The 23,680-nt window shown below is 36.3% G+C and overlaps 4 protein-coding genes across 6 annotated transcripts; 2 read left to right on the top strand and 2 right to left on the bottom strand.

Moving 5' to 3' along the window:
* The first annotated feature begins 3,896 nt into the window (after positions 1 to 3,896).
* Positions 3,897 to 8,604, top strand: LOC106766088. Its single transcript, XM_014650846.1, has 7 exons — positions 3,897 to 4,110; positions 5,755 to 5,903; positions 6,054 to 6,227; positions 6,305 to 6,745; positions 6,891 to 7,136; positions 7,218 to 8,135; positions 8,383 to 8,604. Exons 1-7 carry the CDS (start codon positions 3,897 to 3,899, stop codon positions 8,602 to 8,604), a joined length of 2,364 nt encoding a protein of 787 aa, XP_014506332.1.
* Positions 8,605 to 8,648: 44 nt separating this feature from the next.
* LOC106766087 (uncharacterized mitochondrial protein AtMg00810-like) lies at positions 8,649 to 9,704 on the top strand. Its single transcript, XM_014650845.1, has one exon. The coding sequence runs from the start codon at positions 8,649 to 8,651 to the stop codon at positions 9,702 to 9,704; it is 1,056 nt and encodes a 351-aa protein (XP_014506331.1).
* Positions 9,705 to 13,655: 3,951 nt separating this feature from the next.
* Positions 13,656 to 14,617, bottom strand: LOC106768653 (hevamine-A-like). The gene has a single exon (XM_014653906.2). It carries the CDS (start codon positions 14,581 to 14,583, stop codon positions 13,678 to 13,680), a length of 906 nt encoding a protein of 301 aa, XP_014509392.1. The 5' UTR covers positions 14,584 to 14,617; the 3' UTR covers positions 13,656 to 13,677.
* A 1,201-nt stretch (positions 14,618 to 15,818) lies between these two features.
* Positions 15,819 to 22,830, bottom strand: LOC106768652 (cullin-3A). 3 transcript variants are annotated; one of them, XM_022783140.1, is made up of 4 exons: positions 22,272 to 22,397; positions 21,658 to 21,712; positions 21,317 to 21,563; positions 15,819 to 18,185 (listed from the first exon to the last, which is right to left on the bottom strand). In XM_022783140.1, the coding sequence occupies exon 4, from the start codon at positions 18,170 to 18,172 to the stop codon at positions 16,148 to 16,150; it is 2,025 nt and encodes a 674-aa protein (XP_022638861.1). In that variant the 5' UTR covers positions 18,173 to 18,185; positions 21,317 to 21,563; positions 21,658 to 21,712; positions 22,272 to 22,397; the 3' UTR covers positions 15,819 to 16,147. The 3 variants fall into 3 exon arrangements, with proteins under 3 accessions (XP_022638861.1, XP_022638862.1, XP_014509391.1); XM_022783141.1 differs by lacking the exon at positions 21,658 to 21,712; XM_014653905.2 differs by lacking the exons at positions 21,317 to 21,563; positions 21,658 to 21,712 and having other exon boundaries at positions 22,272 to 22,830.
* Positions 22,831 to 23,680: the final 850 nt, after the last annotated feature.

Genomic DNA, 23,680 nt, shown 5'->3' with positions numbered 1-23,680 from the left:
GAGAATAAACTTTTCTAATTCAGAAAATTATTCTCTCTTGAAAGTCATTGGCTAGAGAGTCCAAAGACCTCTAGCCTCCTTCCAAAGNACACTTCATTATTTTCCAATTTCCAAATTAACCATTGTGCTCTCTCTCACTCCTCCACGTGAANTCCTTTCCACCAACCTGTATCTGACTCGTGGCTTCCATCTACGTTGCCAGCAGCCACGCGTCTCGTCAGATCTGCATCCTCAGAAACCACATCTTCACATCTCACGGTTTCATTTCTATTGCNTCATTCACATATCATCTTCGTATCTCTCTTAAAGCTGCAGAACCTAGGGTTCCTTTTCGAGAGCTTCCTCTGTCAATCTTTCCTCACCAGGTAATCACTATTTTCCTCCGATCATCTCGAACCNCCGGTTGTTTCTCCGGCTTACATCTCTTTGACCGATCAAAACCCCGAATCCTTCCTTCCATCGATTCAATCGGTGAAACCTCTCGTTTCACCGTTCAAATAGTTTTCCTCCGATTATTTCGACCTTCCACCGATTAAATCCTCTTTTTACACGAACCCTAGCCTTTTCCACCGGTTAAACCATCATAAACCTTAGGTTTTCTCCGATTCCGACCTTCCGCTGCGTCCATTGTCCGTTCAACCGTCGATCCGTGTCAGTTTCTTCAGCTCGTCGCTGATCTACCTCAGAGCCGAGCGTATCATAATCTCAATTACTTCTTCCTCTGCTTTTCTTTTCTCCCTTACTACAACAACACGACATTCCTCCTTAGGATTAACATCAGTATTAACCCTAGATTGATTCTTCTCTGTGCTTTCAATCCTCTTTGACAATTGACCAAGTTGCATCTCTAATAATCTAAAAGTAGGTTGATCACTTGAATGTTGAGAATGATAATCTTTCACAAATTTGTCAAATCTATTAGAAAAGTCTCTAACATTCTCTGTCAATTGATTTATTTGCTGCCACAAAGGAGAAGGTTGCTACTGCCTGAAGCCTCCTTGTTGCCCTGATGGGTTGTTCTGTTGTTGGCCAATACTTGGATGATTCTTCACACCCTGGCTAGGATTGCCTTGGTTGAAATTCCTTTTCCTATATTGGTATTGGTTCCCCATATAGTTAGCTTCCTGCTGCATCTCCTCAGGTATAGCACATTGACCATTAATATGGTCTCCACCACAAAGATCACATAGTTGCTGTTCTTGAGAGACATTACGAAGCTCCTTTGGAAGTTGTGAAAGGATCTTTGACAATGTATCTAGCTTCTGGGTCAAAAGATGATTTTGAGCTAGCATTGCATCATTTGCAGGTAAGTGCAAGACTCCTCTCTATTGTGTCGGTACGCCCCTTTCACTATACGCTTCTTGACATTAGCTGTCATTCTTTCTATCAAGTCATAGGCTTCATCCTCAGTCTTCTGTTTGATATCACCTCCAGCTGAGGCGTCCAACATCATCTTAGACTGCATATTCAGTCCACCAAGGTAGGCAAGAACAATGGTTGTCTTGTCAAATCTATGAACTGGTGTTTTTCTCAGTAATCCTTTGAATCGCTCCCATGCTTGACTTAGAGTTTCTTCCATGCCTTGCTTGAATGATGAGATCTCCAGTTTTCCCTGAGTAACTTTAGACTGTGGAAAATATTTGTTGACAAATGTTCTAGCCACAACTTCCCATGTTGTAAATGTTCCTTCAGGAAAGGAATTGAGCCACGTCTTAGCATTGCCTTCCAATGAGAACGGGAACAAATTAAGCCTTACTCTTTCATTTGATACACCTGTCATCTTCACTGTGTTGCATATTTCACTAAATGCTGTCAAATGGTCATAGGGATTCTCATTTGACAGGCCATGAAACTGTTTGCTCTGCACCAGGTGTATAAGTGTTGGATTCATCACCATGTTGGTCGTTTGATCTGTAGGCATAACTATGCTGCTAAAATGGAAAGAGCCAACCATATCTGATTGGTCTGCACGAGTGCGTCTTGGAGGAGTTCTTTTAGCCATCTCCTCTGTTCTTCTATCTGGTGAAAGTGATAGTAATCTATCAGGTGAAGGAAACAAATCCCTAGATGGGCGTCTGACTCTCCTTCTCCCTCTTGCTTCGCTTAAGCCTTCAAGAAGAGGTTGCGTATTTTTCTTGCTTCTAGTATGTCTAGTCTCCTGTTGCATGCACAAGAAACACAAACCCTAGTAGCAGTTTTTTATATTTTAAAAAAAATAAAAATAAAAAAATAAAAAGATAAAAAGATAAAAAGATATATACAATCAAATCAAAATTAATCAGTTTACACTACTAGATAAGTTAAACCACGAGTCCCCGACAACGGCGCAAAAAACTTGTTAAGTCCCTGGCAAGTGTACCAGATCGTTATCAAGTAATATAAACGGGTAAGTCCGAGTATCGTTTTCCCAAAGGACTCTTAGGCCTTAACTTTCATGTAACCTAATTGCGTAAGACTTGAGAAGAGAATAAATTTGGTGGTTATATGCAAAGAACAAAAATAAACATGCAATGCAGTTGATTCAATTGGTTTTGAGAAANTATGAATGAATGNTGTTGTTGGGGTTTACAATTTCATCTTATCCACTCTCATATATNTATTCTTCTTATTTACTTCACTTATTTATCTAATTGCCATGCACACTTTCTTATTTACCCTTAACCCAATCCCTTGGTGAAAAGAGCCTATTATTAATTACCGACTTGCTATCCCTAGCCTCCCCTAGTAACCAATAATGCAATGCGTTCGGAAGCAAATACAATTGACCGTCCTACCCCTATCCCTAGGCGATATTGGCATAATCAAAGAATTTCCCACCAGTTCATTACATTACCGTATGTCCCCATATCGATAAACACAAACATCTTTTACTGAATGAGTTAAACAATAAAAGCATTGAGCACAGATGAGAACCCAACAATTGATAAATAAGTATATGATAATCATATGAAATAAATAAGAATTTGAATATATGAGAGATTCAAAAGATTACATTGTTCCCCAACAACAAAGGGTTTAGTTCACCATAATCATGGTAAAACTAGATGATAATAATGAAAGAATGGAAGAAATAACCCTAAACTTGGTTGAATGGAGCCTAAGCATCCAAGGAACCTCCTCCAAGGTGTGGAATAGCTCTGGACGTTTCTCTCTACCAAAAGAAACCTCTTCTAATTCGCATTGGGGCTATATATAAGCCCCAAAAGATAACAGATAGATTACAAAAAGATTTATAGAATCTAGCTAAAAAAACAGACAACCACCTAGGCGCCGAAATTCACCGCTTAGCGGTTTGCCTCTTGCCGCTTTAACCGCTCAGCGGTCAATTTTGCCGCTGAGCGGTTTCCCTCTAATCACTCTGAGTGCTCAACGGACCATTCTAGCGCTCAGTGGCTTGCTTGACCCTTCTTTTCATCATTTTTCTCCTTCTTTCATGGGTCTAAGTCCACCTTACTTCACTTNCATNTTTANTTCATCNAAAAACCCTGCAAAACAATGCAAAACAAGCATAATATCGCTAAAACCAACTTTTGACTCTCACAAGACACAACTAAGTGTTTTACTTGATTTAAAGCTCATTCTAAGCCATAAAGGGTGTGTTTTACTATCAAATTTAAGTATTAAAGTAACGGTTTTTAGATCGTTATCAAGAACCGAGGTAAAATAGGCTACCAAATTCATTTAATCTGAGTTGATACTGCATCGGTTGTGTGAGAACTGATGCTGTATGGTGTTTATGCCTCGGGTTGGAGGCTAACTGAGGCGTATAATGCGTTATTGCTTTGGGTAAGTAGATGAACCGAGGTAATATGGTTTTCTGATCTTATAAAACATAGAACACTTTTCTTTCTTCTTCCTCTTCACGTAAACTCTGCTTCCTCTCTATGAACACCACAATGCTTCTTCTTCTCCATCGACGCGTCGCGTCACGCCGTGTCTCTACCTCCCTCTCTCACACCTCGTCGTGCTGCGCCTCTTCTGTCAACATCTTCGTTGTCGCGCCGCACCTCCGCCTCCCTCGCAACGCCTCTGCCTCCCTCGCAGTGCCTCTGCCTTCATCGTCGTGCCTCCTCTCTCACATGGCAGCCACGATTCTCCTCTCTTCACGTGGTAAGTTCTCTTTGCTTGCACATTTTTTTTTTTTGTTTTTCATTTTCAGATTGATGGAAATAACAATGATAGTATTTATTGATGATAATCCATGCAAGGGGAGATAGAGGGTTCAACCCTATGAATTAAGGATATTAAAATTAAGTGAATAGAATTTCGAAGATAAGGATATAGAAATTAGGGATATAGAAATTAGAGAAATAGAAATTAGGGATATAGAAATTAGAGAAATGGAAATTAGAGATATAGAAATTAGAGATATAGAATTAGGGGAATATATTCTCGGTTTATATTTTTTTAATTAAAGTATGAAAATTAGAGAATAATATTTTGAATTGTTTGTATTACATTGGTTGATATGGTGATAAAATAAACTTTAAAGAGGTTAGGAATCATGAGATTAATTAATGTGTTGTTTGTTTTTGTCTAGATATTATATTTTTGTGGTGAGGGATATTTTTTATTGTTGACCGGTTTTCACACTCCCATATTTTTATTCTTAATTTTTTACTTTTAATATAAACATGTAATTATTTATTTGCTTGAATATATTGTTTGGTTGAATATTTTGTTTGTTTCAATATATTGTATGTTGTATATGTAATTATTTATTTGGTTGAATATATGTTAAAACAACTTGTACTAAAATTATTAAAATTACTTAATAAATTATATATGCATTTGAAAACGAATTTATTCTTTTTATATAACTAAAAATGTTAATTGGTTTATGATTTTCCAATCCTATAATTTTTTAAGTTATTTTATTCTGAAAATAAATTCTAACTGAATAATATTTTGAAACCCTATTTTTCTTTTTAAATTTTTTTTTATTTCACTTGCTAACAAATTTATCAACTCATATTTTAAGTAATGGTTGTGAATTTCATCAACTTCAACTTGATGGATACGTTCTTGCATAATTGGTTCAAAATTCTGCAATCATTTTAATTAGACTTAAAAAAATTTCATTAGCTTTTTCATAGATTTTTTCATTGTTTTCACGAAAGGCTAACTTATTCTTATGAAGAGTTTTAACAACTGCAATAGTTTTTAACGTTTTCCTCCAATATTCTCTATCTTTATTTATTTGTTCTTTGAATATATTTATTTATTGTTTTTTTTTTTCAATCTTATTTCCAAATCAAATTATGCATTCATGATTGTAATATGTTCATTCGATTTTTTATACTATTCACTTTTGAAATAAACAAAAACAGAGTATTTTCAGTTACAGTGCATAGTTTTGTGTATAAATAAAGCTGTAATCATACATTTCGAGTTAATGAAAAATTTTAGAAAGTGCTATACAATACCTGAGTGCCTCTGTGAGTGTTTTACCGATTGATCTTTGTGTTGTTGTACTCCATCATAGTGTGGTGGTGGTTATCTGTGTGGGAGGAAGCAAACCCTAGCAGAGCTCCTCAGATTTCAACTTCTCTCTCTAAGTCTCGAACCTTCTCTCATTTTGAAAAGCTTCTCTCTCTATCACTTGCCTTTTTCTTTAAACATCAAAAAAGTTATTTGGTGGTGTTTTACGCTTCTGCCCTTGCTTTTCCTAATATGGTATCAGAGCTTAGGACGTTTTCCTAGTGTGTACGTGAAGTGGGTGCTGGATTGGTATTTGGAGGTGTGTGTATCCAGAAGTGAAGAAAGAAGGGTTCTTTGGCTGGTTGAAGATCAAAGAATCAGCAAGATTGGTGCAAGAAAGAATGGCTGGAATTGGAGGAATACAGGGACCATTACCTTTGTTTGATGGCAAGCAATTTGATGATTGGCGCATCAAGATGCAGGTCGTGTTTGGTTTCTAGGATGTCCTGGAGATTATTGAAGGAGTGCCTGAATTGAGTGAAAAGGCAACCCAAGAACAGAAGAAAGAACACAAGATGCTAGTAAAACTGGATAGCAAAGCCAGATTCTTGATATATCAATGTGTCAGTTAGAAGATTTTCAACAAAATCTCAAATGCTGGTACTGCAAAGGAGATTTTGGGTATTCTTATGAAGACTTATGGTGATGGAGACAGAAATGCAAAGGTGAAACTACAAGCACTAAGGAGGCAGTTTGAAACTCTGATCATGGAGAAGAGTGAAACCATCGTTGAGTACTTTGATAAGGTACAAGAGTTAGTGAACAAAATGAGGGCTTATGGTGATCAGATGACAGATGAGTATATTGTAGATAAAATTTTAAGGACCCTAACCCCAAATTTGACTATGTGGTGGCTGCCATTGAAGAAACTCGAAGGAAGGAGGATATTGATATTGAGGAGCTGCTGCATTCATTAGAAGCCCATGAGTTACGCCTCAATGAACGCAAACAATGTCAGGAGCAGGCCTTGCAAGCCAGATCACAGTGGAAAGGGAAAAAAGGCTTCAAGAAAGGAGGTAAAGGAGGCAAGAAAGGGAAAGACTCTCAGGACCAACAAGGAGAAGAGTCCAGTGAGTCTGGAAAAGAGAAGAAATCAAAGAATACTGATGGTGAATGGAAGTTTGATAAGAGAAAGGTGAAATGTTACAACTGCCAGAAACTGGGACATTATGCCAAGGAGTGCTGGAAAGGTGAAAGAGCTACACATGACTGGGAGAAAAGATTGGTTTATGAGAATGCAGGGAGTAGAGCATGGGAAGATCAGGTTTGCTGACAATAGTAGTTTGGAGGCAGAGGGGTCTGACAGAGTAGTGTTGAGAGGAGAAGATGGCAAAGAAGTGGTCATTGAAGAGGTACTGTATGTACCTGGATTGAAGACTAATCTGCTTAGTCTTGGACAACTTTTGCAGAAGAAATATATGATGAAGATGGAGAACAATTGCCTCAGCATCTTCAATCAGAATGGGAAGGTTGTTGTGCAGGCACAACTGTCACAGAACAAAACATTCAAAGTGGTGATGGAGGCAGTAAATTGTCACTGTTTTACAGCAACAGAAAGTGAAGAGGAATGGCTGTGGCATCTCAGATTTGGGCACCTGAATTTCCAAGATATATCAATGCTAAGTCAGAAGAAAATTGTGATTGGCTTACCAAAGGTAAACATTCCAGGAACTGTTTGCAAAGAATGTGTTCAATGCAAGCAGACCCGAGGCATTTTTTAGAGGTATTTACCACAGAAATCTGTAGAGAAACTTGGAGTGGTGTATTCAGATGTGTGTGGCCCTATGCAAGTAGAAACACCTGGTGGCAACAGGTATTTTTTAATATTCATAGATGACTGGACCAGGAAATGTTGGGTCTATCTTTTGAAGAGGAAAGGGGAGGTGCTGCAACAATTTCAGAAGTTCAAAAAGTTGGTTGAAAGACAGAGTGAAAAGAAGCTGAAAATCTTGAGAACAGATGGAGGAGGAGAGTATATCTCCATTGATTTCAAAGAGTATTGTGAAAAAGAGGGAATTACTCATGAAGTCACTCCTCCTTACACGCCTCAACACAATGGGGCAACAGAGAGGAAAAATAGAACAATCCTAAACATGGTTAAGTGCATGTTGAAGAGCAAGGGACTGCCTAGTTTCTCATGGGGTGAGGCTGTGATGACAACTACTTATGTGTTGAATTTGTCTCCCACAAAGAGACTGAATGGAGTCACACCAGAGGAGGCTTGGACAGGAGTGAAGCCAGATGTTAAACATCTGAAGATATTTGGTTCCCTATATTACAAACATGTTCCAGAACAGTTGAGAAAGAAGCTTGATGACAGGGGAATTCCATTAATTTTGATAGGGTATCATGTTACAAGTGGGTACAAGCTATATGACCCTATAATATGTGCAACTTCATTTAGTAGAGAAGTGAAAGTTGATGAAGCTAGAGAATGGCAGTGGGAGTTAAAAAAGAAAGAAGGACCAACTATTGAGTTGGAAAGTGAACCTGCAGTAGAATCAGAGGCATGCAGGAGGGAGGAGAGTGTTAGGAGGTCCTCTAGAGTCACTCAATTGCCAACACATCTGAGAGACTATGACCTAGCCTATGCTTCAACTATCTCATCAGAGGAAAATTTTGTCCATTTTGCATTGATTGTAGAAGCTGAACCAGTTGAATTTGAATAGACAATGAAGGATGAGAGGTGGTACAAGGCCATGCTGGAAGAACTGGGTTCAATTGAGAAGAACCAGACTTAGGAGTTAACAGAGTTGCCAGACCAATAGCACTGAAGTGGATTTATAAGTCCAAAATAAATCCACAAGGTGTAGTGGTTAGGTACAAGGCCAGGTTGGTGGCCAAAGGGTTTTTACAGCAGTTTGGAATTGATTATGGAGAAGTGTTTGCACCTGTGGCCAGAATGGAGACAGTGAGATTAGTAGTTTCAGTGGCAATGCAGAACAACTGGACCCTACATCAATTAGATGTAAAGTCTGCCTTTCTGAATGGAGACTTGAAGAAGAAGTTTATGTTGTCCAGCCTCAAGGATTTGAAGTCAAGAAGCATCTTGACAAGGTGTACAGGTTAAAAAAGGCTCTATATGGCTCAAGCAAGCTCCATGGGCCTGGAATCAAAGAATAGATGGTTTTATGATAACATTGCGTTTGAGAAGTGCGTTTCTGAACATGGAGTTTATGTGCAGTGTTACAAGCAAAATGGGAGAGAAAAAAATGTTGATAGTATGCTTGTGTGTGGATGATCCGCTTGTTACTGGAAGCAGTGTGGAGAAAATCACTAATTTTAAAGACCAGATGCTGCAGGAATTTGAAATGAGTGATTTGGGGCAACTGAGCTATTTTCTTGGAATTGAGTTCACCAAAATTGATGAAGGGATGTTGATGCATCAGTCCAGGTACGCATTGGACATGTTAACTAAGTTTAACATGCTTCATTGTAACTCTGCTAATACCCCAACAGAGGTGGGTGTGAAGCTTGAGAAGGATCCTGAAGAAGAAGTTGTTGATCCTACTGAATACAGGAGAATGGTTGGAAGCCTAAGGTACTTGTGCAATACTAGGCCAGACATTTGTTACAGTGTGGGCTTGATTAGCAGATTCATGCATAATCCTAGAGTTTCTCACTTGAATGCTGTGAAAAGGATTCTGAGGTACCTAAAAGGTACTTACAAGTATGGAATTTTGTTGACTAAAGGTGAACCAGGAGGAGAGGTGCGAGTTACTACTTACTCAAACTTAGATTGGTGTAGAGACAAGGGTGATAGGAAGAGTACAACTGGGAACGTGTTTTTCTTGGAAGGAGCACCAAATTCATGGAGCTGTACAGAGGAACCAGTTGTGGCTCTTTCATCTTGTGAGGCAGAGTACATTGCAGCATGTGAAGCTACTTGTCAAGCAGCTTGGCTTGATTCGTTGATGAGGGAATTGAAGATTGAAGTTAAAGGGAAGGTTAGACTGCTTGTTGATAACAAGTCAGCCATTGACCTGACTAAGCATCCTACATCGCATGGTAGGAGCAAACATATCGAGACGCGTTTTCACTTCATCAGGGAGCAAGTCAGCAAAGGAAAGCTCGAAGTGTTATACTGCAGATCCGAAGACCAGATTGTAGATATACTCACTAAGGCGTTGAAAGGAGAACACTTTCTAACACTTAGAAAGCAGATCGGAGTGAGAAAGACAGAGATCGGAGTAGATCAACAGAAAGAGGTCGCGAAAACCTAGGGTTTTCATCTCAGAGTGGAGATCGGCTTAGAGAAAGGGGTTTTCACGATTTTAATCCGTGAAAAACATTTTTCAAATTAAAGAAAGTGTTTTTACCGATTATTAATTGGTGGAAGTGGCGTAAATTTGTCGGAGATGGAGTTTTTACCGATTCAATCAATGAAAAAGAGGGGTTTTTCATCAAATCATGTTCTTTTTACCGTTTTTGTTTAGGAGGAGTGTTGAAATAAACAAAACAGAGTATTTTCAGTTACAATACATAGTTTTGTGTATAAATAAAGTTGTAATCATACATTTTGAGTTAATGAAAAATTTTAGAAAGTGTTATACAGTACTTGAGTGCCTCTGTGAGTGTTTTACCGATTGATCTATGTGTTGTTGTGCTCCGTCGTAGTGTGGTGGTGGTCATCTATGTGAGAGGAAGCAAACCCTAATAGAACTCCTCAGATTTCGACTTCTCTCTTTAAGTCTCGAACCTTCTCTCGTTTTGAAAAGCTTCTCTCTCTATCACATGCCTTTTTCTTTAAACATCAGAAAAGTTACTTGGTGGTGTTTTACACTTCTGCCCTTGCTTTTCCTATTACTAACATTTCTCTAATCTTTACTATCTTAGTCAGTCAGTTTACTTGTATAAGAAAATTTGAAAAAAAAAAAAAAAACTCTACCCAAATCTCTCTAGAATAAATTAGTTATCTTTCTTTTCTCTCAGTAAGACAAAATTTGAATATAATCTGGTGAAGAAAAATGTCTAAAATATTTATTCTTTAAAAAATCTATATAAGTAGTTTTAATAGGACCATTTTCTTTTACTAATAAGTCGCTTAAATTTGTATCAATGTTCTTCTCGTGACTTGATCATATATGTTTTTATTAAGAGTAGAATCATCATTATTCATTTTTATCATACTTGGATCATATATACTTTCATCAAGAGTAAAACCATAATACTCAATTTCATTTTGTCAGACATATATAAATCCTTATTCCACTTTTCATTATCTATTATAAACATCAAAAGTTACTTTTAAAAGTGATTAGATAGTTATTTTACATAAAAATATTGGCACAATCATAATTATTTATTTCTCAAAAATATCAGCGATTTATTGCTCCACAAAAAAAATATATAATCACTACCTAGCCTTGATGATACTGAATAATATCGAAAGGATCAAGTTTGATATATGAATATTCTAGTTTAAGGTGCTATTCTTAACTGTCCAGTAAAAATTTTCTTAATTCCTACCATGGTCTCTACCTTTCATCCTGTAGTATACTAAATTATAACTTCCTAAGCATAAATACTTTTACATTGTTTGATCTTAACTTAATGAAATCAAATCTTAGACTCTTTATCAAGTGACATATTTTTAGACATTTCTTAGGATTACCAAACATGATGACTATTAATACATATGACTTTTCATTGATCAAGAATTTATTCACCATTTATACAGATACAAAGGGTATAAAATAAAAATAAAATGTACAAGTAACTTTCTTCTATCCAAATTCACATAATAAAAGAATATTTACTTTACTTTTTATTTTTTCTATTATATATATTTTTCAAGATATAAAATAATGATGTTTTAAAATAATACAAAATAAAATAAAATAGATAAGACTCATGAACTTTATATAAAAAAGTATATATGGATTAGAAAGTTATAAGCAAATATAATAACAAAAAATTAAATTAATATAAAAGACTAGTGCATAATCAAATCAAACATAAATTAAGCAAAATAAATAAATAAAATCAATGTGTAATGCAAGATAAATAAAATAAAATAAATAAACATATACCTTAAATAAACTGAATTATATAAATCAATAGAACCAATGCATAAGTAACTTAAATAAAATAAATAAATATGATTAGTGCGTAACTCGAGATAAATTAAATAAAATAAAGAAGAAAACTATTATGTATAAGGATATAAATTAAATAATATAAATATAAATAAATAAATAGAATAATAATTGAAAATAAGTTAAATGAAAAGAAATAAAATAATATATAATTTAAAATAATTAAAAGATTAATAAAAACACATGAATTTATTAAAATTAACATAAATTATTATTTTTTTATCATTTATTTTTATTTTACTTATTCATAATATTTCTTAAAAGCTACTTGATTTTTTTTTCATTGTTCAGACTTTATCTAAATAATATATGAAACATTTTAAATTTAATTAGAGAAGGTAAAACGTAAGAGGTAGATCTAACTTGATCAAAGTTGGACCTAACTTAACTAGGAGTTGACCCTAACTTATCTTGGTCAGGGTTTAGCCTAGCCCAACTCAACCAAAGGTGACCTAAATTGACTTGGCTTGTGGTAAGCTTGACTTGATTCTGCCTTAGGTGGATCTTGTATGACTCAATTTGAGGTGAGCCTAGCTATACTTGGTTAGAGGTAGGATCAACCCGACTTGATTAAAAGTGGGCTCGACCCCACTCATTTCAAGGTGTGCCTAAACCAATTCGACTTGAGATGGGTTCGACCTAATTCGACCTAAGGTAGACCAGAATTAACCCAACCAAAGTTTTTGAGTCAACTTGGCCAAAGGTGAGCCCAACTTTACACAATTTGATGTAGGATTGTTACGACTTGGTCAAACATGGGTTTGACTTGATATAACTCAACTTGATTAGACTCAGATTAGACTTACCTTAGTCCAAGTGGGTATAACTTAACTCTGCTTAAGGTGTCTGACTCAATAAGTCAAAGATGAGTCTGACTCAATTAAGCTTGAAGTGGGTTCGAATTGACTCAACTAAAGATAGGTTTAACTCAACATAACCCAAGGTGAGCCCAATTGTACTTCGCCTAATGTGGACCCAACTTAATTGGGCCCAACATGTGTTCAACTTGATTTTAGTTGGCTTGACTTGATTGGGATTGAGTGGGTCGTACTCAACCTAGTTTAAGGTGCGTTTGTTTTTCCTTGGCTCAAAGTGCACCAACTCGACTCAACCCTACATGGGTCCAACTCAACTCAACCTTTTGCAGACATATGCAATATGGACTTGATTCAACTTAGTATGACATGGACTATCATGTACTATAAGCTTGATCATGAACTGTAGCCTAGTATGTACTATAAACTACAATTTTTAGTTGTAGTCTTAAGATCTCCCTCTTTTACTACGCTTGAATATACTACGATTCATTAATTGTAATTTAAGATTGAAAATAATTGTAGTCATATCTCTCTATTGCACTAGTGACTTTATCAACCTTAGTTTGATTTTGGATGCAGGCTGACCTGGACTCAAACTGACATGAACTCAACCTGAATGACCTACTTGACTTAGGCTTAACCCAACTTTGTCTATCATGACCAAAGATCAACTTACATAGACAAACCTATGAGACCTTCTTTATGATTTTGGTCTTATGAGCTTTTTCTTATGTGGGCTTTTCGGTCATGTGGGTTTTCTTGGCCCCAAGATATGGACAAAGCCTAAGTCCTTTGCATTTGACTAAATTGATAAGTCTAATTGACTCGATTATGATTAACTTGAACTCGATTATGATTAATGTGAACTCGATTCAATTTAGTATGATGTGGACTCTATCAACTTTGGTTTTAGTTGGACGCAAGTTGACTTAGACCCAATCGAAATGACCTATTTGACTTGTGCTTGACTCAACTTTATCTAAACCGACTCATAGGATTTTTGTTGTTATTTTGATCTTATGGGCTTTTTTTTATGTGGATTTTTTTAACCCTATTGATATTTTTGCCTTGACCCATATGCGTAAGGACCAAACACTATGCGCTTGATCAAATGGACATGTCTATTTATTAATACCTAAAAGATACTTTCTTCTGGTTCACAACATTTAACTTTATTCATTTGAATCAACCAAACATGTTTCATATCATGGCATAAATATTTAAAAACACACAAATACATAGATAACGTTACATAGTTCTAAAGATGAGGAGTTTAGATATCACACATGGCTTCTGATGGATGAGCTAAATCCACTCTGAGCATCATAATACCTAGACCACAACATAACACCTCCATATTTAGCAGAACCCTTAATGGCTGGAAGCACATTAGAAACAAGATCAGCAGAAGGAATGAAGCCACTCCCCGCAGCCTGTGGGGAAGCTGGCAACCCCAAGAATATCTTGTTGGCAGGGATACCTGAAATCCACTGCTTCCATGAATCTTCAAGGTTAGTGATTGCCCCAGAAGTGTATTGGCAAAGAGGGTTGTTGTAGAATTGGACCCACACATAGTCAAAAAGCCCTGTAGTGAGAGCATTTCCTATCCAAGCATCAGGAAAAGGGCACTGAGGAGCTGCAGTGATGTAGACTTGCTTGCCTTGCTTGGCCATGGCATATCCTTTAAGGAACCTGGCGAGATCACCCCAATGTTGGTTTGATCCACCTTCAATGTCAAAGTCAATGCCATCAAGAACAGCTGGGCCAAGAGGCCGAGATGAGGACTGTCCCCCCAAGAAGTTGTTCCAAAGGTAATTGGCTATTTGGCTTGCATCTTCAGTGGATGCAATTGAATAGCTTCCAGCACCTCCTCCTAAAGACAGCAACACCTTGATGCCTTTGGCTTGACAAGTTTTTATGTCTGAACTTAACCCTGTGCACCCATCACTGTACGGATCACAGTGACCAGCAAGATTAATCATAGGAGTTTGTCCATTGCCAAAGGTTGGCAAAAAGGCTAGGATCAAATAATCATAGTTCCCTGTCGCACAAGCCTCGCTCAGCGTCCCCTCGTTGCCATTCTGGCCCCAGTAGATTGCTATTTCTCCACCATAACATCCATTTGCTACTGCTAACAACACTAAGCACAACAGTGACACTGACATTGCTGATGATTTCAATGCCATTGTGTGTTGAATTGCATGAAAAGATCTCTGAACCAATTTATGTTGGTACTTTGCCAAACCAAGCTGATGCTTAATGGCTTTTATAAATGTAACTCGAAAAGTCTCGTCCTTTCCTTAAGAATATTGCGTGGCGGTCACTTCGCCTCGCACTAAATGCTTAAAATGCAGTCATTGAAGCTGATTTCATTTAAGCAGCCACCAACTTTATAATTCTAATTGACATCTCTTATGTCTGTTTTCAGTTGGAATATTGGTTTTTTGTTCCACTTCTTTAAATTGTTCTGTGAAATAATCATTAAGCAGTTACTGTCCTCAGCTGTAGCCTTCGTATGTCTGATTTGCCTCGTACTATGCTTCGGTATAATTTCTCACGTTAAAACAACAACAATGGTTACAGTTGCTGTATACTGAAAAATAGCTAAGAGAATTTTCATTTCATCGACTTTGATGGTTAAGAGCTAAAAGTCTTGTAATTGTCAAGAATCTGTCCTTGTGGAACTTGCTACTTTCACGTTGCTTTAATAATTATTACAAATTACAATAATAGAATTGCTGCTACTGCCACATTTCTTCAGCTTTATGAACTGAAATTTGGGAGGATCACTCAAGAGGAGATAGGAGGACCAAAGAGAAAGGAAGACTTAGCATTTTTCCCCTCACTGTTCATTGTATTAGGAAGCAGGCAAAAAAACTTAGTGTTGTCTGCGATATTCTGCTAGTTAATAAGAAATTATAACTTCACTATCCATACCAAAGGGCTCAAGAGCTAAACTATTTCTTCACCCTTCAACCCTATATCCTATTAAACTATTTACGCTTTCTCTTTAAAAATATTAGCAAACTCTTGACTTTTTTACTGAAATTCAATAAAATTTATAACTTCACAGGTCTTAAAAGTAAACCTCAATCATTATTTTATAATTTTTTATAAATTTTAACCAATAATATTAAGACGTATTGTTAACATAATACACATCTCCCTTTTTGTTTATTTATTAATCTTGTTCTTGGGTTAGTACCAGACAAACAATTAATCAAGCAAGAAATGAGAAAAACTGGTTTTTTGAGCAGTATCTTTCTCTAGCAGTAACCTGACGCAGCCGCAAGGTTAGCGGGGGATTCTTCTAGACGGCAACAATTACCTTACGGCATTGAAGAAAAACTTGGCGTAACAATTACTTTTATTATTTGGAAGACAGCATTGGATAAGGAAAAATGAAAGAACAACCTTGGTATTTAGAAAACTGAAATTGATCAGTCCATAACGTACTAAATAAATGTCACCTCAATTTACTCCATTTTAAAACAAGAATTTTGCGATGCCAACAAACAATGTTATCAGGATAAAGTACACAAGACTTCCGTAAATTGAGCTCTTACAAACATGGGTGGCAAAGACCCTAATTTGCTTGAGAATACAGTCATACAGATACTAAAAGATGAAACATCACAAAGAATTAGAAAACAAATTAATGTACAATGAAATCAATGGAGAGCTATTTAAAGGTGATTTGTCACCAGGTTCATAAGATACATTGTGATCGCTGAAACAAGTTCTCCAATTCTAGGCAAGATATCGGTACAATCTTCTGTCACTATCATCCCTCTCCAAAAAGTCCCTCTCAATGAGAGACTCAATCCGTTTCTTCACCTCTGTTGGATTTGCCAGGAAACGTGATTGCAACTGCTTCGTGACCTCGGCTATAAGATTGTTATGATCCAGTTGCTTCCTCGATTTCATGATCCTCACTATTGCTGCTTCAATCTGGGGCTTCCGGTCTTCCTCCACTCTCTGTCGGGTTTCCTGTTTCTCCGGTTCCGATTCCTTTTGTGCAACTACAGTTCCTATTTTTACCTTGTACAGTTTGCTGCTGAACTTATCATTAACAAAGAAAGCATCATCCTCAACAATTTCTTTACCCATTGGTTCCTTTCTAAGAACATTTCTTCCCTTAACTAAAGCCAATGATTGCAGGCATCTCTTAAGATCTGAAGCAGGAATCTCAGTTGCTTGCTCAATCTCCTTGTAGCTAAGTCTATCAGCATTATTGAACAGCATGAGAACACACATTTGATATGTAGAAACATTTAACTCATGTTTCTGGCCCTTCCCAAAGGTTGCTTTTAAGTCTGCTGTGCCCATATTAGTTTGCCAAGACAATCTCCTGCCAGTATGCGTACCAAGGTAATATGACCGAAACTTCTCACACAGAGCAGACATTTCTGCTGGCAGGTTGCACGTGACACTAGACTGAGTTGGCCAAGACCCTGTTGTAAGAACCTGAACAGTTAGAGTAGGGCCATCACTTAGCTCAGGGTGGCAGCCATAAAAGCCCTGCATCGTGTCCTGGGAGGTTTTCATGTCTGTAAACATTCCCTCTAACTTAGATGTAAACTGGTAACCACACTCTGTCTTGAGCTTAACTATGAGACTTCTCTCTGCGTCATCAGAGACTGTTTTTCCAGACAAAAGCCGTTTAGCCAAATGCTGTTTGTAATACTTCTCAAATACATCTTTTTCTTGGAGGTATCGGAACAGCATCATCACCTTGTCAAGAGTAACTTCTACATCATCCTCACTAACCCCTTTTAGACCTTTCCGGAGTTTATCATCTACAAATAGTGAAATAAACTCTGGAGAGCGAGCATTCAAGTTGATGAAATATTCAAAAGAGGAATTCAAAGCATTCTGGAAAGACTTGTCATTGTTAAATGCCAAGTTTATGATCTTGTCATATTTATCTTTCTCATCTAAGAGCCTTTGCACATACTCAACTGGATCCTTCAATCTTTCAGGATCAGTAACAAGCTGTTTACCAGACTCTCGCATGTGTGAAGTCATCACCTCTCTTACTTTTGAAAGACCATCAGTAACACGACGGAACAAGTTATACATTCTACTTAAATCTTCGTATTTATCATCACAAAGCATGTGCACTAAGCCAGAATTCTCCATATGGATTAATCTTAGCATGTGATTTTCAATCATCTCCTTCTCCACCACATTAGTAATCTTCTTTTCTGTTCTGGAATCCAAGTAGTGGCTCACTCTTTCCATTTCCTCATTCAGACGCCTCTCAGCTTTTTTCAGATAATCACCACAATCACAACATTCAATGAATTTTTGGGATTCCACCCGGTAAAACTCGGCTGAAACTTGAAGAAAATGAGTCTCAAACTCTTGCCCATAAACAGAAGGGCCTAAATCCATTAACATTTTTGTTATATTTCTCATAATTCCTCTATCAATAACTTCAGCAGTGCGTTCACTATGTACTAATTCCAGAAGTGTATTCAATAGCCGAGTCCTTATCTGACTGGAATAAATGACATTTTCTTTCCACAGGTTCAGCCCAAGTTCATGAACGGGAGTCTTCTGGGTGCTTGGAATGTAAGTCCTATCCATGTACATCAGAATGTCTCTAATCATTTGTAATGCTTTATTATGATCATTCCATTTCCTGTTCAGCTCTTCCAGAAAAGATCCTCCTTGAGCAGCTTCAACAGATTGAGCAATATCTTTGAGATGTCCAGTCATTGTTGCAACCAGCCCTGAATAGAGCTTGTCACCAAATTTGTGAAGCACCATGTTGTACGCATTTCTGAATCCACACAAATAGAAGGAGAAAAATTAGAAACATATATTTTCCCTTGAGTAAAGAAAAATAAGCATAAGATCATTTAATGTGTACATGCAGGTAATCCTAATGCATGAGACTTCCCCCTAGTGGGGTCTAGGGAGTACAAATGTACACAGCCTTACCTCCATAAGCAAAGAGGCTATTATCATGATTTGAACCAATAACCTCTAGGTCACAAGGCAACAACCTTATCGTTAGGTCAAGGTTTGCCCTCTTAATGTGTTTGTCTATAAGAAAATTTCACATACCAAATTCATGTTTATGCCAAAAATAATTTATCAATTTGGTATTATCAAAGCTGAGTAATCATGGAGAGATAGTAAAGGAAGTTTGGCTATAAACTTCAACAAGATATTATAAATTCGTGAATATCAATATAGATCTCCACAACAGTTTCCTTGTGTGATAGACCCAACTAGTGTTTTGAGAGGAAAAACAATAAATGAATGAAGAAATTTAGGGCCAAATACACCCAAATGTTGTTCAGTACCCTTGATCAATGAAATCAGAAATACAAGCAAAGTGAATTCAAGAGAACCCTATTCTGTCTGAAAAGATTCTGACCGACTCCTTCCCTTTCTAACGAATTTCTAACTATCATTTTTAGGACTTAGTTTCATTAGCTCCCCAAACCTAGCCTTACACTTCCTCCCTTACATACACTGTTTTGACTGTTAAATGCCCATTAGTACTCTCTCCCCCCTAAAACTCTCACCTTATCCTCTAGGGGGAAAAGATGGAAATGTTGTCCAGATAATGTGACACAAGTGTCTTGGACATCCCAACTCAATCGTACTTCATGACATGCTAAAGTATGATTTTCTTGAAAATAAACACACCTGCTGATCATGGCATGAAGCCCTTTCCACTATAGTTCATCCCACAAACAAATAGTCATCTCCACCAATAGGTAATAAGTCCCACTTCACTCAATTATCCAATCACCAGACTAAATACTTCACTCTACATATCTCTTGGCTGTGCTTTTCATTGATACAATCTCATCAAAAGTTAGTTGGTAGGCTTATCTATGTCACTATCACTCTCTCTCTTGTTTACACACTAATAGTAAGTTTATGCAAACCCCACAACAGTTCCATTTTTAAGCAGTGTAGCAAACCACACATTAAATATCTCATTGGCACCTCAAAGTGTGGTTCAATTCAACTCCAAGCACATAGTGATACTAATTGGTATGGCTGTTCATGTTTAGGATACAAACAAAATTCCACATAAGATAAACAAGAGATGGACATGGATTTATATACACATAAGATACCTCCCTTGATAAGAGGCCTTTTGAAGTGGTACCAAAAGTAAATTCGTGAGAATTTGATCCAAAGCAGACAATATCTTACTAGTGTGGAGATCTATGTGTGTGTTGAACCTCTCTACAGTCCAGTTCCAAGGAAACCTATCACTGATTGGTGCATGTTCCAAGGAAATGCTCCTATTTCATGCAAATTGTTTGAATGGGTCTTAAATAGGTTTTATTGAAAATGTGTTGTGTTGTACATATCTTTGTATCTAGGACTCTAGATATGACTTTTCATTTTTACTCTTCCCAATACTAATTGTATCATAAAACTATCAATATAAATATGAGAACACGAGAGTTGATTCAAGCTCTCTAGAACATGCTTCATCTTTTTATTTATCTCAAGTTGGTATCAAAGTGGATCAATCTTGCTCAGCTAGTCTTAGTCCTGCCCGACAAAGTCTACACTGTCCTTCACTGTTGTCACAATTTTCTCCAACAACCACCAAATTTGAAGTGTCTCTCCAAGTAATGGCAAACGTGCCAGTTCGGGAGGCTGAATTCACTCCACATGGAGCTACACGCAAGTTTTTCGTTTGACATTGTTAGACACATGATATCCATGTGCCGCCTTTCCTTTAAGGGAACAACATCGCACCTCCTCCACATTACTTGTGCTTTGACCTTTGGTTGCCCATTACTAGTTTGGTTGAAGGTCAAATATGTGATTCACTATTTATTAAAATGGCTACCAAACTTATCATCTCTTGCTCTGGAACTCCTACCATTACTTTTCAAAAATTGAATGGGAGAAATTATCTCTCTTGGTTTGCCTCAGCTAAACTTTGGTTCCTTTGTCGAGGTTTTCATGATGAACTTGAAAGAGATGGGAGTAATGTACCATTCGATCAAGCTAAATAGTGGAAGAAATTTGATGATCGGCTTTTACTTTGCTGTGGCAATTTGTCGAACCAAAATTATTGGATGCTCTTACATTGTTCTAAATGTGCAACTTGTTTTGGAAAAAGGCAGAAAATATTTTTGCTTTTTTTTAATGAAATAAAAAATCAATTTGGTCAAGTAATTTAAAGTTTAAGAATTGACAAATAAAAGAGTATTCTTCCTCTAATTTCTTTACAGTTTTAAGTTCACATGGCATTTTACACTAGTTGTCCTCACACATCAACAAAATGATATAATAGAAAGGAAAAATAGAGACTTGGTTGAAACTACCCATACCTTATTGTTTTGTGCTAATATATATGGTTTCCATCATTGGGGCAATGTTGTCTTCTTCTCTCAACAATGAGGTTCCTTATTCTATTCTATTTCCAAATAATCCTCTCTTTCATATTTCCCCAGTATGTTTGGTTGTGTATGTTTTATTCATGATATGCCTCGAGAGTCGGATAAACTCTCTACCAATGCTATTAAATGTGTCTTCTTAAGTTATTATCGGTTCATAAAGAGTATCATTGTTACTCTCCTATAACCGAGAAGTCGTAAATGTCTATCAATGTTACCTATTTTGAAAAGACTCCTTTCTCCCCTCCATTTGTCCAAGATGTTCATTTTGTCCAACAAGTCCTCCCTATATATGATTAGTTGAGTCATTTGTTTCTCCTGCTCCTAACAGCCCAAATCCTATTCAGAACCCATGTAAATCATCATCACCTTCTCTTATTATCTACAAAATGCCGAACCCAAATGACAAATCCAATGCTTTAATGGATAGTCCTATGGACCCAAATAAAACATTAATGGCATAATAAGGTGAATCTTTCTCTGATCTAGAAAGATATAGAAGACTAATTGGGAAACTTATTTATCTTACCATTACTAGACTAGACTTCATGCAAGATCATTATACTGATCATTCGACTGCTACCATCAGTATCCCAAGATACCTCAAAAAAAAGCTTCTGAATAAAGGAACTACTCAAGTCTTTGGGTACTGTGATGCTGATAGAACAGGATCCCCAGTGAACAGATGCTCGGAAAAGCAAGAAACAAAATGCAATTGTCCAATCAAATGTCGTTCTTCAGGCAGGCAGAGCCCATAATCCCACTATATCCAGCGCCTGAAATTAATCATAAGATCTGTTGCTAAGTATCCAATTTCTGCATTTAGCCAGAGAATGCCATCGGTATGGGCTAGCCTCTAAATATACCCACCTTCTTCCAATTGTGCAAATCTCTTACACTTGTTTATCTGTTTCTTCATATGCTCCTGGGCCATAGCCAAAAATTATTGAGCAACTAATCCAAAAATTCAGTGCTTAAACCAATGATGGAAAAGTGGGTCATATATAGCTGCTGATCCCCAACGCCAAGGATTCATAATTATGTAATGGCTTCATGACACAAAATAAAAGGACGAACTACACGAACAATTAATTGCAACACCAGTCACATATAGCTGCTGATCCTCAACACCAAAAGATTGTGCAGCAAATTGACTTTCTTGGCGATTTAATTAAGTTACCTCAAATTATATAGTTCATCATCGACTCAATAACCATGAAAAACCCAAGAAAAGCCAAAAAATGCTAGCAAACCCAAAAAACATGATAGGATTTGTTTTCGTACTCACCCACTGGAACAATCCAAACACCTAAAATCCTACAAGTTGTTCCCCTATATTATATTCCGAACCTTATTCAGATCAAGATAAGACAAGTACATAATCGATAACGCACAGCCAAACAGATGCTTATCACGCATAAACAAGATTTGTTTTGGGGAACCGAATATTAGAAGTAATCATAAGAAAAATGATAAAGGGGAACCTGTAAAGCTCTTCAAAACTGAGTCCACTAGCGTTGTGGTTGTAAATCTCGTGAATCGCATGCTCCAGAATCTTCCATGTCTTGTCGGCGTATTTGGGATCCATCACCACGCGATGCTTAAACGCCTCTATCTGGAAATTTCTCTTCTTCTGGTTACTCATTTTCAGCTTCTAATCCCAATCTCAATACCCACAACCAAAAATCAAAGCTTTCTTCGAACCCAAATTCCAAAACCGCCCCAGATTAGAGAAAAACGCAAGATTGATGTGATTGCCGTAAAGATTGAGATGAAAGATTAAAACATATTTCGTTTTATATAAGAAGTTTGGCGCGCTGGTAAATCATTGTGGAAATTAGAGAATTGGGTTATCATGAAATTTGATTTGGAACACTTGGAGCCGATGAATGGGTTGCGATTAATTTAGAGTAATTTCTGTTTTTTCTTGTTTGCTTTCTCAAAGGAAGAGAGGATGACGATGATACGGCTGCTTTCTGTTTTTCTTCAAGTTTGGTTTCAAGGCTACGAATCGTTTCGTTTCGAAGTTTCACGTTTCGTAGTTGAATTATTTCAGCGCCTCTTTATTATAATAATAATTGCAATGTTGATGAACAGTGCACACTATTTTATGTTTTAATTATTAGCGTATTTAGAAAAGGATTTGAGACATTTAACTCTTAACAAATGCATTTCACTTTATAAAATAAGGTCCTTCTTCTAAAAATAAATTACTAGTTGAAATAAAATATGCATGAGAATAAATGAAAAGTATGAATAAATGGTTGTTTAGTAATTTAAATTATTCTTTAACCAGGAAAAACACGTGTGTGTTTATTTTTTAGGCAATAAAAAATAATAAAATTATTGTTATTGTTATTATTAATATTATAAAAATAAATATAAATAATTTTTAAAATTTTAATAAGATAAATTTTATTTATTTTTCAGATAAATTTTTAATTATAAATTGTTAAATTTAAAACGATGGTAAAAAAGAACAGTTAAAATAAAAAGAAAACTAATTAAATAGTAAAATTAGTAAAAATATTATTTTAATTTTAGAAAATATTTATTTAAAAGATAGAATTGAAAATAAATATGTATATAAAAAGGAAAAATCTTCTTAATATATAGATATAGATTAAGAATTTAAAAATATTTTTAGATGTATTATCGGTTTAAATCCCGGGTGAATGCATTCCTTCCAATTGTTCTTTCCATTGGGAAAGCCTATGTAGCAAGCAACTCAATGGCAACTTTAGGTAACCTTCCCAAATGCATAACATACTTATGGTTTCAGAAATTTTCGTTAATATTATATTTCTATTTTTTTTTATGTACATTATTTATCTATATTTTTTCTATCATTAATCCAATCCTTTTGAAAAATAATAAATGCGTATTAAAAAGA

Source organism: Vigna radiata, chromosome 7 (assembly GCF_000741045.1).
Source record: "Vigna radiata var. radiata cultivar VC1973A chromosome 7, Vradiata_ver6, whole genome shotgun sequence".
Classification (NCBI taxonomy): domain Eukaryota; kingdom Viridiplantae; phylum Streptophyta; class Magnoliopsida; order Fabales; family Fabaceae; genus Vigna; species Vigna radiata.
The sequence above is the reverse complement of the archived record's forward strand: the minus strand, read 5'-3'. Positions and strand labels throughout refer to the sequence as shown.